The 18392-nt window shown below is 36.1% G+C and overlaps 1 protein-coding gene across 1 annotated transcript in view; it reads left to right on the top strand.

Moving 5' to 3' along the window:
• The window catches only part of PCLO (piccolo presynaptic cytomatrix protein), a gene marked incomplete at both ends in the record, with an annotated part of 378928 nt that overhangs the window by 295880 nt on the left and 64656 nt on the right, over positions 1 to 18392 (top strand). Inside the window, 5 exons of the mRNA XM_082309114.1 lie at positions 273 to 484; positions 5704 to 5754; positions 6659 to 6789; positions 8447 to 8473; positions 12196 to 12289. Of these exons, the coding sequence (XP_082165240.1) occupies positions 273 to 484; positions 5704 to 5754; positions 6659 to 6789; positions 8447 to 8473; positions 12196 to 12289 (515 nt within the window). The remainder of the gene's footprint in view (positions 1 to 272; positions 485 to 5703; positions 5755 to 6658; positions 6790 to 8446; positions 8474 to 12195; positions 12290 to 18392) is intronic.

Genomic DNA, 18392 nt, shown 5'->3' with positions numbered 1-18392 from the left:
GCAAGGCCTATTTTTCTTCAGCTAGAGAATAACATTCGCAGAAAGCTTGTGAGATGAGTAGCACTAGTTGACAGAGTGTTAAGTAGAAAGATTGGAATTGGGATGTTCTGGGGGAGACGTCTATTTTTTATAGGTTGTCTTTTGCATCTTCACAGTATACAAGCAGACGATATGAAAATTTGTGAAGATCATTATCCTGTTCCTGTACCATGGCAAGATGGATTTGAATGTGCTAGCAATTATCAATACAAAGTTCTCTTACTTTAATCCAGTAGATAAAGCGAAGTCCCCAGGGGTTGACCCCAAGCAGCTGGCTGCAGAGCTCCAAAAGGTTTCTCTACAGCAGTCGCCTCTGGTTGCTTCCTCAGGAGTGGAAAAGGGATCTCACGTTCATTCTGGAACCACTTCTGCCACCTCTAGTGCTGTTCCCAGCCCTGGTCAGCCTGGTTCTCCCTCAGTGAGCAAAAAGCGGCATAGCAGCAAGGTAAGCAACTTCTCAGTTATGCAGCAATAACACTTTAATGACAAGAAGAAACTGCCTATTTATCTTCTTTAGTGCAGCAAGAATTCACAGCCCATATTGATGAGTTCATTTCCGTGACAGTGAGGAGTACTACTGTTAAGATATAGAATCTGGACACAAGGAAAGGAGATTATGCGATTTATCCAAGGTCATACATAAATGATTGAGCCCTCTCTGAAAACAGATTTCTCAAACTTCATACTATTGTTTTTAAACAAAATAATTGCCCTTTTCATTCTTCGTTGCTGTTGCTTTTTAAGTGCATCCTACATGACGGTGAGTTACTAGTTCCATAGAAGCAGCTGATATTACTAAGAGCATAATTTCCATCTCTATACTAAGCTACTATTGGAAGTGTTACAAACTATGAATAGTCATAGCAATATTAAGCATTTCTCTGAACGCCAGGGAAAGAATGAAAAATAAATTTACCATCAAAATGTGTTTTGTCACTAGCTAATTCCTGTGAACTTCTTAAGCATAATTTCTCATTTTCTTTGCCATATCCTGTCCATTTCTCAGCTGAACCTCTTTCTCCTCATGCACCCACCTGCACACCTGGAAAGGACAGAGTAGGAATTTAGTAGCATTTTTTCACAGTTGAAACTGGAAACTAGATCACAAAGTCACCTGTCACATTTTTACATTTTGTGTCAAAAGAGTTAACACCTGAAGTGAAAAATCAATCCTGTGAAGACTGCATTTGCTTAAGCAATCTGCAAGATAGCTAAAGCTGATTGCTATCCTGAATACTGAGCTTCTCACTGTCTTACTATTGGAAGCAAAGCTTCACATTGCAAACAAGATGCTTTCTACATATTTATTTCTCTGTATCTTTATTCCTTTTTGGGACTGTCAGGTTCCTACTGCATTATTGTTATGTTTGTATTTTTGTGCTGTTGAAGCTATGACTGTGATTTGAACTACAAACGCATTAGGTGCTGTACTAACAAAAATCAGTAAACGGTGCCTGCTCATTTCAGATAGCTCTTCAATACGCTTACATGACTTTCATGTGAGGGGAAACACAAAAATCTCTTTCATCCAGCAGTTTAGCAAAAACTGTAAATATATTTATTGATCAGTTTGTTTTGGATAGTTATTCTGTCTTGCACAATTCCCATAGACTGTTTATGAACTAATTCAGGTGTATGATGGACAAATTAAATTTGTATGTCAAGATTTACTGCACCTAACTTCAGGGATCTGGCAGAATTCCTTAATTATCAGGTTAATAGTTGGTTTACTTACACCCTACTCTGGATATTGTAAACTTGTACCTATGAACTAGTTTGCCGTGTACTTTATGTTTCCCAGTGACAATAATGCATTTCTGAAGTGCAGTTCATGAGACTGGATGAAACCTGCCATTGAAGTGCATGCACTGCATGGAAAGGAGAGGACAGGGCTCTTAGTGCAGATGTCACTATCTACACTGAACCTCCTTGCATTTGGTCAGATGAATCACACTCCTAAATTCACTGCATAGTGTACTGAGATCCCTAAATCCTTGATGTGCAGTGTATCCTGGAGAGGTGCTTCTCTCTGTCCCCATGAGAAGACTGGGTTCCCAGCTTTGGCACTGTAGCAGGTCACCTAAAGTTAGATGCATAAATTTCATTTCCTGCTTCACAGAAGATTTAGTAATCTTTTATGAAAACTCAGCTGGAGGCTTATAAAAAATGAAACAAAAAATTATTAAACCTAATGCCTTTATGTAGGGGATGCAAAAGTCAAAAATAATCAGGTAAATGTTTAAAACATTCTTCGCTTATTTCTGAAAATCATGTTGAGAGGCATTTCTTTCATAACAACTGTAGCTCTTGTTGACTTGTATAGTTTCTGTTCATTGACTGCAGGCCAAGTTTATAATGGTGTTGAGCTCTCTTAGAAGATAAAGCTACTGCTCATCTTTTCTGGAACGGCTCTTTGCCTTAGGCGGACAGCATTTCTAGGCAGGCTGCAGCCTTGCCAAAGTATCAGGACAGACTAAATATCCAAACTGCCTAGATCTTGTTTTTGCAACTGTCCTTATTTTTAGCAAGTAAGATCTTTTTTTTTTTTTTTTTTTTTTTTAAGCTTTTTGTATAGAATGTACACTCCAGAAATGTTGTAGGAGTCTCTTTGATATTCTGCAGTGCCGATTCTCTCATATTTAATGTTTTGTGCCATTACTACAGAGCGTGATAGTGCATAGCATCAGGGCCTGGCATTAACAAGTTTCACATCATGGTAATGACAACCTTCTCCAGCAGGTGTGATGGCATTACAAAGCACCGGCTCTTACACAGGGTGCATGAGTGCATGCAGGGAGTATCAAAAGAAATTAGAATGAAATTAGATTAGCCATCACAGGAGAGATTTAACCTTTGGGAGCCTTGAGCTGACTATGTCCTGTGCAGACCTGTTTCTTTTGTAATGTAAATGCATGATCATTCTACGGTGCAGATTACATCCAGCATATAAATGCTCTATAGAAACATGTAATTCTCTTTGTATGTTGAAGAATGGGTTGTTTCCCTAAATCCTCAGATCCTTTAGCTCCTAGACAAGTCAGCAGTGAAATGCTTTTCCTTCTTTTCAAATTAATCCTCACTGAGGCCCTGATAAAGAAAGATACTTATTCGCATCTCTGCTTTTCAGTCCAGATCCAACTTCAAAGTTTGCCCAGCTCTGAGCTGGGGGTTGGACTAGATGACCTTGAGACGTCTCTTTCGGCCTAAATTATTCATGTTTCTTTGAGATATTTGGGTAGTTCTTCATGGTCAGTTTTAAGTCAGCTGACATCAGAGAGAAAACAAAATATTTAATAAGCTGAATCACAGCCTTGTAAATGAGTGCAGAGATTTAACAATGATATTGAAACATAAAAATGCACATTTATGTTTACAGACAAGTAGATAAAAGCAAAGTAACTGCATGGCTAAAGAGAACTCCACTTTAACCACCTTTGGAAGTCTCCACACAAATTCAGCATGCCCATTCCGTTTTCTCTGAACTCCTTCTATAGTATTCGTACTAATGCATTCTGTATTACATGATAGTTGGGATGAACAAACTCATTATTTTTGCTATTCAAACTTCTGAAAAATGAGAGCATTTAGACTATCTGCAGCACAGCCAGCTCCATGTTATTTTGTAACATTGTCAGTATTGTCAGTGCGAGTACAGACTGGGGTCAGAACTATTAAAGTATACTAAAATCCATTTGTAGAGGTAAAGTATGAGAAATGTAAGCTGTTTAAGCCGTACTTTGAAAGGTTGCATGATGCTCAGGTAGGTCTCTGTCTTTGGCAAAAGGAGTGAAATTCTCTCTTTGAGTATTCTTTCAAGGACAAAAAAAAGTTTTAGGAGTACTTTGCTATCTATCTAAAATATAATTTAAAATTCCGAACATTTTATAAACTACTGATGACCTGTTTTAGCTGTTAGAGGGATTACACTTCTTGAAAAGCTTTGTAAGGTACCAAGAAAAGCTGATTTAAACATTTTCCATGAGAATTATTTTTGAGAGGCACATGCATTTCCAGAAAAATCGTTTGTTGTTTTTTTGGTTTTTTGTTTTTTTTCTGAAAAAGCTTATGTTCATAAAGAACTACATCTAGAAGGCAAGGTAAAGCATGTAAAACAGAGAAAAATAAGGCAACACAAGACAGTGAATGTAACTATATAGCAGGCAGGTTTGAGCTGGTTTTATCCATTGTTTTCTGTTGCACTAGTGTTTGGCTGGGATTTTTCTGATTAGTTCTGGTCTGCAGATCTGAGTGACTGAGGGGATGTTTCTTCCTCGCAAACCTGAAAAGGGTAGCGCATCACCTTAACTTCATGCTCTGGTCCAGGAGACGTAGGCTCCTAATTTAAATTGGCCTAATTTAAAACAATTGGCCTAATTTAAAACAATTCATATCCAACATCCTTTGAAAATCTCTAAGGGTTTTTTTGGCGGTAGGGCAGCATAAAAGAGGCAGATGGATTTTACGCTTCTCAGAAAGTGAAAGAAATCCTAATTACACAGAATAATATGTCAGGCTGCTGGTCACATCTGGAAAAATAGGAAAAGATGACTTCCAGATCAGTCTTCAGAGAACAGTAAGTTTATCCTTATTTGCATCCTTTGTTTTCTGCTGCATCAACCAAGGAAGCAGATGTGGAGAGAATGCAAAAGTATTCAAATCAATCCAAAAAGTCTTCAAAACAAAAAAAGGTATTCAAAATCAAAAAAGTATTCAAATCAATCAAAAGTATTCAAATCCCGCTAGTGAATCAGAGAGAGCTTTCTTGCTTGACTGATGCCTTGCAGATCAGAGATAGGTCCAGGGTGGCTCAAGGGCACCACCGTTTAATGGAACAACATATTTTTGAGAGTCCAGGATTTGAAGCAAGTGGTGGTATTATTTTCCAGCTACTAATAAACAGGAGGGAAGAAAAATGGGAAAAAAAAGACACCGAGTATTTTATTGCTTTTGTCAGCAACCTAGAGAAGCTCAGCGACAGAGAACAGAGAGGAACAGGCAAGATTATAGAGCATCGTGAAGGGGAGGACAGAAAATGTAAATTTCTTGTCATGACAGTGTGTGGAGGAATTTGAAGATGAAGTGGTGTAGCTGAACTGATTATTAGAAAACACAGAATAAAGCAAAATATTATATGAGATGGCTTGCAATTGTGAAATCCACTTATACTCATCACTCAGTTTTAGTACCATTCTTTCCACTCTTTCTACCCACTTTCACCTAAACTCAATTTAAACTAGTGTAACCTTTGCCTTTCAATAGAAATATGGCTGTGTTGTGCTTGACATGGTATTTGGTTTCTCTTTGCAACATTCACGTTTTTTAGACAGGGTTAATGCTGTATGTCTCTTTCTCCCCACGCCTCCCTGTGTGACCAATCTGCTCAGACTGTAGGGGCTTTGGTGTTCAATTTGTCTGATTCTGTGCTTGCACAAAGGCTGATCAAAATGGCTGAGCTAGACTTTAAGTGCTGTTGAAATACCATAACTATTAGTTTTGAGCATACAAATTGGACACAATTAAATGTTTTTTAAAAATATGTGGCAATACAGCAGTATAAACACCTGTTAAAAAAGTTCACTTTGAAAATCTATTATTTCCAGTATGCATATGTGTATATTTGTGAGTGTGTGCCTATGTATTTATTTATGTATTTTAATCTGGCAGCCCACTGAAACTACGAAGTCTGCTTCTCATCCAATCACTGGAGAAATTCAGGTAAATATGTTTTTTTTGGCTGTGTAAATTGCTGTTGCTACTGGCTGCATTTTTCTGATGAATAAGTTAGCAGAAAACAATCTCCATTAACTGATTTCTTATTCAGCTTCAACCCCTCGGAATGTCACTCATGTAAGTCAGTGCTAGATTTTCACCTCTGTCTTTAATGTTGGCTTGTGAAATACAAACAGAAGAATGGAAAATGCTACTGTTCCTGAAGGGGCTAAAAATGTAGTGAAATTCATTCTAATCTTTAATTTTTGGGCACTTATTGTGGTTTACTTCAGAAATTACCAGACACTCTACATTTAAGCAAAGACTGCTGTGGGTTTCTCATAGTTCAGAGGATTCATTTCCATGCAATGCCAAGTTTGTGGTTCTCTAGTATTTTACTCTAGTTTTTTACTCTAGCTTTTAAAAACAGTGGAACTGGGAGCAGCAGAATAAATGAAGCTTAATTTCCTATTTTTTTTTTCCTTAATTCATCCCTCTCTCCTATACTCATACTAAGGGTCTTTCCATAGTATTATAACATCCTTCCCGGGCTTGGGCTCCAGGTAGTCACAATTTGTGTAATTCCTACTCAATAAACTGGCTATTGATCAGAATAATATCAAGGGTTCGGATTTCATCTGCTTTTTGCTGACTGGAATAGATCAATTCCTTTTTTTTTTTTAATTAATACTGACAGACTTTGAAAGCAAAATTTGTTTCAAGATCCAACATAGTCATCTAGCATCTCATTCTAGTCAGGAGAGAGAGACAAAAACTTCTAAAATGGGTTCATTTCCAGCCAAAGTAAAGGTCTAAAACTCATTTTATTCAAAGGATTTTGGAGAGTTATTGAATCATTTAGGAAGTAAAAATAACAAATGATCTTACTGTGTTTTAATGCATTCCCTAGCTTCAAATCAACTATGACAAACACCTTGGCAACCTTATCATCCACATCCTTCAGGCGAGAAACCTTGCTCCCAGAGACAACAATGGCTATTCTGACCCCTTTGTTAAAGTTTATCTTCTTCCAGGGAGAGGGTAAGTGTAGGAGAAATTTTAGCTTGAACTTTCTTTTAATTTGGGTTTGTTACTTGTCACTAATAAACAGAACTGAGAGTTATTGCTATAGAAAATTAAGGTACAACATCAGGATTTTTAAAATCCAGATACAACATCAGGTGAATTTTTAATAGAGAGCCAGATCCTATTCCCAGGAGAATGTACATACTTTGCTAATGACCTCAGGGACTTCATGATCATTCCTGTAGATTTAATTTTTTTTTCATGTTTCCAATTTAAAAATTCTAATACATGCAAAAATATGTATTAAAAGAACAACAGACTACTGAAATGTTCTAGATATATTTAATACTTTCTGTGATATAGAAAGCTACTTGTTAAGTTTAAAATACAATTGTTGCTTCACCTCAAGACATTCTGAATTTTGGACAGCTTTGCAAACATGCCTTATTACAGTATCTGAGATAAATTTAAGGTTATAGTATAATACCAAAGGTGAGAAATACTAGACAGAAAACATTCATTCCATGTGATTTTTTACTTTTTTTTTTGAGAGCTAAGATGTGATTTTAGAAATTCTGGTAATTTTGTATCTACGTACTATACAAATCACTAATCACTTTTCCACAGACCATTGCTTTTTTAGACTCTGTAATTACAAATAGCTCATTAGTGTTTCCTTTAAAAGATATATTTCTGTATCAGCAATATTATAACTCTTGTTTGTGCCCCAAAGTTACAGACTGTCATATGTATGTATAAGTATACATGGTTATAATAATCCCGCTGACTTCAGTGACACAGTAACATATATAAAGCTGATGGATCAGACCTTAGATTGCAAGGAAAATTCCTGCAAACTTCTCTGCTTGTGTAATCACACTCATCCTAAAAGACTCTTAGGCTAGGACCATGCAACTAAAAATCTGTATTTCTGTTCTATTTAAAGTAACAGGAAAGTGGATGCCTGAGCATCACAGCTCAGTCACAGTTCAGCATTTGGCATATGGACAAGCACCACTAAAATCACATGAATGGTACAATTAAAGGCATGCTTATTCTTTTGTAGTTTGCTAATTCCAACTATACATCATTCAATATTGTTCGGTGGCACTGGGCCCAAAACTATTACTGAGTATAATGGGAACAGGTCCTAAATCTTGAAGGGTTTTTTAATGCACCTAAGAGTCTTGTAAAATACTTTTCACATCAATCTTACTGGGAATTTTGCAGGTACGTTCACTGATGTAGAAATAAGGCTTTGAACTAGAGAGATGTTCACCCTGCAGAGGTCTAACCCAGATCCAAGTATAGGTTTAAACTTGTGGCCAAGTTATGAAGAATTTGGATTTTAGTTTTGTTTGGGTTCATTATTTTAAAACATGGCAATGTTACAGTTTTGCATGTAACTTGGGGCATTAGGGAATAATGAAAATGAAGAGCTGCTCAAAAGTGGCAAACTTGTTTTTGAAAGCAGAAACTTGAATTGCTACTGAATATCTTTTATCTGTAGTTCAGTCCGTGCTAGACTTCTTATTCTTCTTAATGCCTCTATTTCCTTTGATTCTAATACTAGAAACTACCCATTATTCACACGTTTTCTTTCATCTCTGTTCTCATTTTCTCTCACACTGCTTCCTCTGTGTTCCTAACTCTGTAAATGCTGGGTATGCAGACAAGTCATGGTTGTCCAAAATGCAAGGTAGAGTGTACTATCTTCCTATTTTATTCGTTCATTTTTGTATGTGTACATCATATTATGATAAGCCTGTGCACTGAACTATAGATTTCTCTTGAGTTTTGATGGCACACTATTGCAGCATGGTTTTGCTGTTCATTCTCTAATGATCCCATTTCCAGGTCAGAAGGAACTGGAAAAAAGTAATTAATGTTCCTCGATGCAATAATATTCTAGGGCCAAACTCTGATGACAAACAAAAATATTTTTGAAGTCTGGAAGAATTTAGTTCAGAGATATCTAAAAATTCATTCTCACTCACTGAAAGTTGCAAAATAATTAACTGTGAACTTGTATGAAGATTTTGAATGGCGTTACTGCCAAGAGAAACAGGCACTGTTTGGAAATGATATGGAATATTTTTCTCTCTACACCTTGCACAGTGTTTAGACATTAAAGCCAGGCATAATTCTAGATAATTGCCCAGCTGGCTTTAAAGCTGCTTGACCATATAAATGGCTATTTGGGGTAAACAAAGTTGAATTTTTAGTTACTGAAATTACTAGTGCTTTGTTTGTCCTGGAGTTGGAAACATAAGGCAAAACTCCATTCTCAAGATATGCTAATATCAGCCCAGGCTAAGTATATAATAATAGTAATTCAGCCCTAATTCTAAATTTGTTTAAAAGTAGAAAACTGACCAAACATGTAAACAGATGAATTCTAATAAACTGCTTTTCTCTATCATCAGCCTGTTTCTTCATTAATAAAATTATTTAATGGATGTGTTTAAATGCCACATTTTATATGCAGTTATTCTATTATACTTTTTTCATTGTACTTTCAGTTGTATTATGTATTAATAAACTATAATTAGAGAAGCATAGAGAAATGGTAAAGAAAAGAGTAATGCAGTCTTTATCTTTTCACATAGCATACTCTGAATTTCAAGTGCAAATTATTTCATGCTAGGTATAGGCTGGTTTAATGAATGCATTTTATTACAGCATCTCCATCTGTTAATCACAGTTGTTGGGGGGAAGGTGCATCAGTGGTATGAACTTAATGTATTTGCCAAATCCTTCCCTTCAGAGATCTAGAAACCTTCAGCTGTCATCCAGCTTAGCCTGGGTCTGCACCTCCTTAGAAGCGGTCAAGGTCTCCTGCTTCCCCCTGCAACAGGTCCAGACCGTAGCTTTCATGAATGTGGGCTACCACCACCCTTGCCAGTTTAGATCCAGGTGCTCTATGGACTTCAGTGGAAATACTCCAGAGTTACCACACTAACAACACAATTATCTTTTGTCACTACCAGCTCTGAAATTCAACATTGCATGAATCACCTTCTCACATATTTCTGAAAAGAATCAGAAACTTTGGAAAGGTGATGAAGTTGTAATCTTGAAAAAGGAAATCCAAGAAAGGAAAGGGAAGGTCTTGGTGTCATTTTCTTGGTTGAGTGCACAAAGGCTCCTTTCCTACTTTCTTCAAAAGAATGAAAGTGTATCAGTTCCTCAAAACCAGCAGATCATATGACATTTAGACAGCCCCAAGCTGTATAATACTATCTTGGCTTAGTTAAGGTAAGAAGGAATTGGGTTATTCTGGGTGTAGGAGGAGTTTGGATAGGTTAATATTTCATTAATAGTTGATCAGAATAGACTATTTGAGGACTGATCAGAATAGACTACTGTGAGCCCAGAGAGAGAGAGATGCTGCCAGCCCAGCTGTCAGTTGCCTGTGTCCCATGTCTCCTTATGGGTCAGTCAAATCTCATTAATACTTTGAGTGATGGGGATGCTTTTCTCAGATCAGAGAGTGGGAAAAGAAGGCTACTGAGGTGCTTAAAAATTTAAGTGCATTACTGAACAGGATTTGCTATCAAAATCTAGATTCCAAAAGGATTCAGGTTTTGTATTTCAGCTTTCTTTCCAAGATATGCAAAGAAATAACTTTGTGTGAGTTTCTTTTTCACATGCTCTTGGTCCCCCTAGATTTTAATTCATCCTTTTCTTACTGACATACAAGAAAAAAGAAACCTTTTTTTTTTTTTAAAAATATGGCATTGTGTGCTGTGGCTGACAACTCATTGAACTGTGGAGGGCTGCTGCTTTCTTCTCATAAGCAGAGGTGGACAGATACTTTGTTTCATGGGTCCCAATGCCCTTCACATTTTTCGATAAACTGGAAGATAGTGGACAGCATGTTTTGCAAGAAAATAAATGGAACTACATAGAATGACTAGAGCAAAACATAAGAGCAAAAATAACCGGAAGTCCTTTTCATTAAAAGATATCAGTCTAGTAGGTAGCCGGTATGTGGCCACCCCTTTTGGAGAATAAGGCCATTACACACTCCAGAATAATTAGAGGGGAGCGCTGCACAGTAGAATTGATTTTGTAGAGTGAAACTGCTGGTGCTGAAGACCCAACATTGACATATATGTGTCAGTAAAACACATGCATCTTTCACATAACCTTAGCTCGGACCTGCTCCAACCTGGTACCGTACATGGTGCACCATTAGTGACTAGCTGATTAAATGAGCCCCTGGAGTGCATCTTCTGAGTTAATCTCATGTGAAAGGAATGTAGTTCATTAGCTCTGAGACCATGTCACAGTGTGAACCAAAACACAGTTCAAACAAAAGTCAGAAGTGAAAATCAGGAGAACAGCACACTACCAGAAATTAGCCTAGGGGAACCATAAGAGAGTTTAATAGGGCAGTTACAGGTCATTCGGTGACATTTGGCCTTAGTGCTGGAGAACAGTCCTGGGCACATTTAATTTAGTAATGGGTATAGCACGTAAGTTCCTTAATGTATAGGAGGTTTGAACAGAAGACAAAGGGCAGTTGCCTTGCAGACTGGCAAAAAGAGGTTCTTTACCTTACATTTTGTTGAGTTTTCAAAATATTAAAAGCTTCTCATGTGCTCCTACCCATCCATTTTGAGATGTCCATTAAAATTTATATTAAATTAAAACTGGAATGGAAGCAAATCTGACATCAAAGCTCACAGAGCTAGATTAATCCATATTCTGTTAAAGGTTAGTGTATTGCTTTCTCCATACTCAGGAAATGCAAAGTACAATAGAAAGCACTACCGATTCTTTTTAAAAATGGATTATGCAGCCAAACTTTTTATTCTTGGTTATTGATAAAAACAATCATGAGCTTGATGCACTTTTATGTTTGTTTCCAGTACAGTTAGAGGTATAGGCAGAGAACAGGATCAATAAGAGATTAGTGTTTCTATCATTAACAGGATATTAGTTACCCCATGGCATTCATTAAACGTTCTTGTGAGATGGGACTCCTGTAATTAGAGTACATAACCTATAAATATAATGGATTCATGCTGCTTTAAATTGCTAATAGGAGGATGGTCTTGGAAAAGAAATCAATGCATTATCACTTCAGTCTATAATCAGAGCTCAAGACCTACAATGAGATAATAAAGCATATGTGCATGTGCTGGCTGATGCTTTGTCTTGAAACGGGTGTAGGCAGAGCTAGCCTGCTGAAGAGACAGAAGAAGATCTTTTAAAAGACCATGTCAGGAAAGCATGCTAATGAAAAAAACCCAAAGGCTGTCATTGTCCTCTTGTAAGCCCGAATTGTTGCAGAAAGGAGGGATGCAGTTCTTTTCTTTTTCTGTTTTTTGGTTTGTGGGTGGTTTTTTGCATTAGAACTGAAAGAAACAAAAGATCGCTAATGTAATGTTTCCTTCCTTTGTTCAAATTCAGTGCTGAGTACAAGCGGAGAACTAAGTACGTGCAGAAAAGCTTGAATCCTGAGTGGAATCAGACGGTCATTTATAAAAATATCTCCATGGAGCAGGTGCGTGACTGGTAGTACTGTTCAGTGCAATTTGCTGCTTTATTATTTGTATGGTCTGCAGTGCTTACTGTGAAGAGAGCAGTGCTACTGGCAATTCTGTGAACCCCTGTAAAATCTTGCCAAATTTAGGGGAAATTTGGAACTATTTCCTTGCCTCTGATAGAGTTACTATATCGATACTCTTTTCTTATCCCTTCTACTCATAAAAATGGTAATTTGTGGCAATTACACTCGTAACCATGTCATAAGTACAGATGTGGCAATTTATAAAAATGATAGTGGAGTACCGGGAGGGAATAAATTAAGACATAAGTTTCTGAAGTAGATGCAGAAATCACTCTTGCTCTTTGTTCCAAAAGCCATGCAAGCTCACACAAAACACAGGTCCTACCGTTTTCTTATTCAAAAATATTTATAAAATGTACAGATACATTTTTAGATTTAGCAGCAATGTACAGCAATGGCCTTAGAAATATGAATAATCTGAAAAAAATTTAGAAGATATTTAATTTCCTTGTTATAGAAAGATTTAACTCACATCTGGGAAAGCGGTCTCTGGAAGTCTTCTCTGTTTCTTGGTGGGTTCCTAACTCTGACTGACCTGTAGGGTTAATTGAGGCAGTATGTAGCAACTGAGTCCCTTTTTCTCCATCTCCACTTTTAAAGGGACTTTTTCCCATTTGAAAAAGGCATAATGAGCAAAATGATGATCAGTCCATTTGTTTAAATTATGAAGTATATTTTGTAGAATAATGGATCTGTGCACAGTCCCAAATCTTTTGCCTTTCTTAGTGTTTTGTTCTTGATACTTTCAACTTCATTTGTCAAGGCCACCTAATGTTTCAGTACTTCTTAAAAAAGCCCACAATAATCAGACTCTTTAGTGAATAGATTTCAATATTATCTCCCTAACTTAAAATTTGGTTATTCATTCTTGTTCATTGAGAGGAACATAAATTAAGATACTCATTTTTGCATGGAGCAAAACCCTTCCCACAGAGGGACTTACAAGGTTGCTCATGCAATCTGCACATCTGAACTTAATAGGCAGTAGCTCAGATTTACTTCAGAGGTGCCCTGTAGTATATAGTGGTTATGGTTTGCTGGGTTTTACGTGCTGTTTTATGTAGGCTTGCATAAATGGTAGCTCATTGACAGTGCAAGCGTCAGAAAAAAAACAAAAAACAAAAAAAACCCTGTGATGTTTGTCTAGCTGCAATATAAACCCTGGGTCTTCTGGGTTTTGCGAAAAGGTTTTGTAAGTCTTAGCAATATTTCCAAACTGAGCTTTCCATTTAAGAAAGGCTCTTCAATTTACTTAATTTGTAATTAAGAGTGCTTGGGTGTTGGACATTCAATGGCTGTTCGGTGATTTTAAATTGGATAATGATCTTAGTCTTAGGATTTCTTGGACAGAGATTTTTATGTCAGAAAATCTAGTATGTTTAATGTCAGTTTTTTGGACATTATTTCATGAAATTTGCCTTTAGGTCACATATTGAATCTTTGAGCTTTTGCTTTCTATTTGCAGTTCTCCTTTTCCCCTCCTCTGAGACTGTTACGCAGTGCTTATGATTATAAGTGTGTAAGCTTTGTCTGAGCACCACATATGTTTTATATTTTGTCCTCTTGTCACATAGAAGTGTGTGCAGGGAATAGTGTTTCCTTCCACGCCTTTCCATGGCTTGTATCTAGTGGTAAGATACCAGTGTGAGTCATTCTCCTATAAAATTCAGTGCCCTGACTTAGAGAATATACAGTAAAGCACATTTCTAAATCACCAAATAATTCCATGCTGCTGATAAGTACCCTCCACAGTTTGAAGAACTATTGGCATGCAATAGTATATTGTTTGCAATCATAACCCTCATGAATGGATATTTCAAAATAGTTAGGAATATGAAGAGAAGTACAATACAATAATTGTGATAGACTGGGAATGAGTGTTCTGATCACCAAACAAGCAAAACTGCATCGTACATGAAGTTTTACAGAGTTAGCAGTCATACCCTAAGATAAATTCATCAATCTTTATAAATATTATTTCTTCAAATAAACATTTCCTTTCCCTCCATCAAAGCATGGGTTGCTTGCTGACAGCAAATAAGTATTATTTAATATTTCCTAATATAGTCCTTTTAACGTCACTGTCTAGACTTTAGCTGGTTGTACAATTTTTCATTTTCCTTTTCTCTTTCATAACCTAGCTGAAATTAAAGTGAAAATAATTATGGGAAATAGATCACTCTTTGAAACGAAATAGACTTTTTCAAGGTTGGAATGATTAGTTTTATCATGTAGCAAATTCTACTTTGACAGTTAGAGAAAAAATAAATTAAACTGTTGATATTTAGTAATTTAAGGCTTTTTGTTAAGTAATAAAGTGGAAAAAATTACAGTTTGAGAGGAAGGCCGAGTACACACATTACAAATATTTCACAATAATTGCTAATTCAAGTCAAATGCCTACTCAGAGCATGAAAGAAAGTATTAGAATGATTTAAGAAGATGGTAAAAGATGTAAGTTCTGTTGCTGGTCAGGCCGTTGGTATAATGTATGACCACAATATAAGGTGTGGCTTTGTTTGCTTCAATTTCTTACTTGTCAGAAAGCAGATAAAAGTATTTCCTTAAATGATGGATGTAATTCATTAAAGCAAATAGCTCTTGCTATAGCTAATGTCCTTAAATTGATGGTAATATATTTAAAAAGAGTAATATTTTCAAAATGCTTGAGTGATGTAGGAGCCTATGTCTTATTTCCAAACGTAAGAAAATCTTTCTTATGAATCAGCAAGGTGTTGGTACCTAAATCTTACTTAATATCTTGGACAAGAGAAAGTAAGTTTCTAAGTGAGCTAGCAGAAGTCTTTTTGTCCTTCCATGTACTGAAGTACAGCAATATAGAGAAGAGTACAATAAAATGTTAAATATTAATGTAAACACAAATAAATATAATGTGTGATCTAATACAACACCTTCATTTCTACTCATCAAATATCCTAACTGAGACTGCAATCTTTTATATTATTTCTAAAGTAATTATAGGAATTTACTTTCAGCATAGGAGAAAAACAAACTGCATTAAAATTATTTCTTTCCTCTAGTCATGAGTTGTATGAGATTTTCCAGGAATATGTATTAAATATTTCAAGTAATGCATATTTAGTTACATAGACCCGCATTATCCATAAGAACACCCAGTGCTCCCCAGACATTTAAAAGAAGAAACAGACACTTTTGTATGTGTGGTGTTGGTTATGTCTTCCATAAGATAAAATATTATTTACATTGGCTGTTTCTGCATATTCCTTCATGTTCTTTAAATGACGGTTGTCTGCAGCAGCCTAAAGCTAACTGGAGTTCACATGCAGAAATATGCTTTTAGGTTGGTTTTTATTGTAGTATTATTATTATTATTATTATTATTATTATTATTATTATTATTATTATTATTATTATTATTATTAATTTTTCCACAAGGCAAAGCCTGCAATTAGTTGCAGCCTAGTAACACTTTTTTCATAATATGTTTGGAACCCAGATAAGGCTCACAACATATGTAAAACGCTTTCCTTCTTTTAGGGAAACTGTTTAATTTTCCTATTGATACATTGCCCACTTGCAGAAACCCACTATCAGATGGGTAGTGGGTTTCTGCAACCCATTTCAGTATTGCTGTCAGTTAAATTCCTGATGAGGATCTGAGCTTCGGGCTTCATGACCTAAAACTGGATGATGTTGGGCAGAAGCCTACTTTGTCATGATGGTATAATGACTTCTTTTAAAATCACTAGCCATTGAGTGTTCTTTGCCTTCAATAGTGGTACATAAATATGTCTTCAGAATAGCAAATTTTCCTCCTCTTTGAAACTCATTTCATGCACTCTGCCTAATGAAGTTCTTTTGATGGTTTTTCATTGTCATAATACTTTATAAAAGCTTTATTAAACTAAGAGGCTTAAAATAGATATCTCAAAGAAATGTAGAGTACCGCAAGTTTTCAGCAGTTTTATTATCATGCTAATGTAAAGAAGCTAGCAAAGTAGGGTTGCAGTTACTTGAAAATCTTCTCTATTTTCCCCTTTCCACCAAAAATCCTTCAAATCTTTGGGTTTTTTTCCTTTCTTGAATCTATACATTCTTCTTTCTGTCCTTGCACAGTCACCACTTGAAATAAGAAGACAACATGTCCTCCCAAAATAGCAACAATTGAGACAATACATTTCTGAAAAGTATTTATGCTATTCCTCTTTTTTTAAAGGGTAAAAATACATATACTTAATATAACTTGTAGCAGGAAATTATGTCATCCAGGAAGCTAAAAGTAGCATGGACCAGTGACTGCTCAGCTCATTTTTTCAGCTTATTTTTCACATTGCACTTTCAATGCTATCTTGGAAGAGCAAAGAAAAGGAATTTTATTCACTCAAGGAAATCAGCTTTACAAATGTTCTGTAAGGGATGTTTAAAAGAGAATTTTTTTCATTCAACTTTTTGCCTAATTTTTGCAGGACATTTTTAAAAAAATGTTTAAGAAGAATGTTGCCTAATTATGTAGGAATAAAACAGAGAAAGATTAAAGAATTGCTCTCAAATATTTTTTTTAATCTTAGCTTTCAAGTTATGTTGTTGCCTGCATAAAGAGTACATTGTTGATTCTAAAAATAGTACAATTCCCTTTTGCGTGGGTTTTCGAGGATATGCTAATTTAAACTTGATTTTCAAAGACACTGGCTTTGCATAGCTGCTCATTTTTTCTAAAGTTAGCTGGGAGCAGAAGATATTCTGAATACATAATAATGAGATGAAATTATCATTTAAATGCAATTTAAAGTTGTTAGAACTGTCTGAATCTGTGTTGCATTAAACTGAGACAGTGGAAGTAAATAGCAAACAGTGCTTTTCTTGAAAGTATATATATTATGCACAGTAAATGGTATAGCTTATGATTTTGAACAATGACTTGATCCTTTGTTGTCCCTTTGTCCCAAGCAGCCAATTAATAATCAGAGTAGTGAGTGACACATTGCTTCTGTTAGGATGATGACCTCAATTATCACATAAGATTTCTGGTTCTGACCCCTCTTATTCAAGTATGTGAACAGAGTCCTGTTTTCCTTAGTAATGCTCGGAAGCATCCAACAAATTATTCACTTACAACTTTTAAACACTTACAACCCTTTAGGGACATGGTTTAGTGGTGGACTTGGCAGTGCTAGGTTAACGGTTGGACTGGATGATCTTAAAGGTCTTTTCCAACCTAAACGATTCTATGATTCTATGATTCTATTCTAACTTCTCAGCCTGACTTTGCAGACATCCCAGACCCCCAGATTTTTATCCTTCTCTCTTTCAAGCTGCATTAATTTATTACTGCCTTTCCAGCCACCTGCTAGCCTTTTGCCCCACTGTACAACACCAGTGATCAATCCTTTCCCCACATGTCCCCTGGAATGACAGTCGGGTCAATCTTTCCAATAAGGTCAACTGCTTTGGTCAACAGCTTCTGTGTCTTATGCTGTTTCATCATATAAAAAGACTTACTTGTTTCTTACTGTAGCCTGTAGGAAGAGTGCTTGACACAGCTATCATGCTTAACAAGATCTGCAGATAATGGGTTTTCGTGGCTAAGAGTACAACTTGTGCTGCATATCTGGATCACTTACAGAGTCCCATTGACTACACTGAATTGCAGGGGTATTAAAGCCTGGTCTTCACAGGTGAGGTAGTGTAAATAGGGTGTTTTAAATAATACATTTGAAATTCACACTCAAATGCACTTTAGGCAAATGTCTGAGTTCAGACAACTCAGATCTGACGACGAGAAAAGCTGCAGAAATACAAAAATGGGGCTTTAAAAATCAGTTTGGCTCTTGTAGTGGACACACATTCTGTCAAAAACAACTTGTGGAAATTCCTAAAATAGGGCCAAGCACAAGCCCATTTTTCTTGATAACAAATAATAGCCCCAAATTATTTTTCTGAGATCAAGGTTGATGGGAGGACAAAAGCTGCCTAGCTGTTGCTATGAAAAAGGGTACAAGGAGGAGATACTGAATATAAACCACCTTAAAGACTTGATCTGAACTTTATGATGGCA

This window comes from Platalea leucorodia, assembly GCF_965183815.1.
Source record: "Platalea leucorodia genome assembly, chromosome: 4".
Classification (NCBI taxonomy): domain Eukaryota; kingdom Metazoa; phylum Chordata; class Aves; order Pelecaniformes; family Threskiornithidae; genus Platalea; species Platalea leucorodia.
Note: the sequence above shows the minus strand (reverse complement) of the source record. Positions and strands in the feature narration are given on the sequence as shown.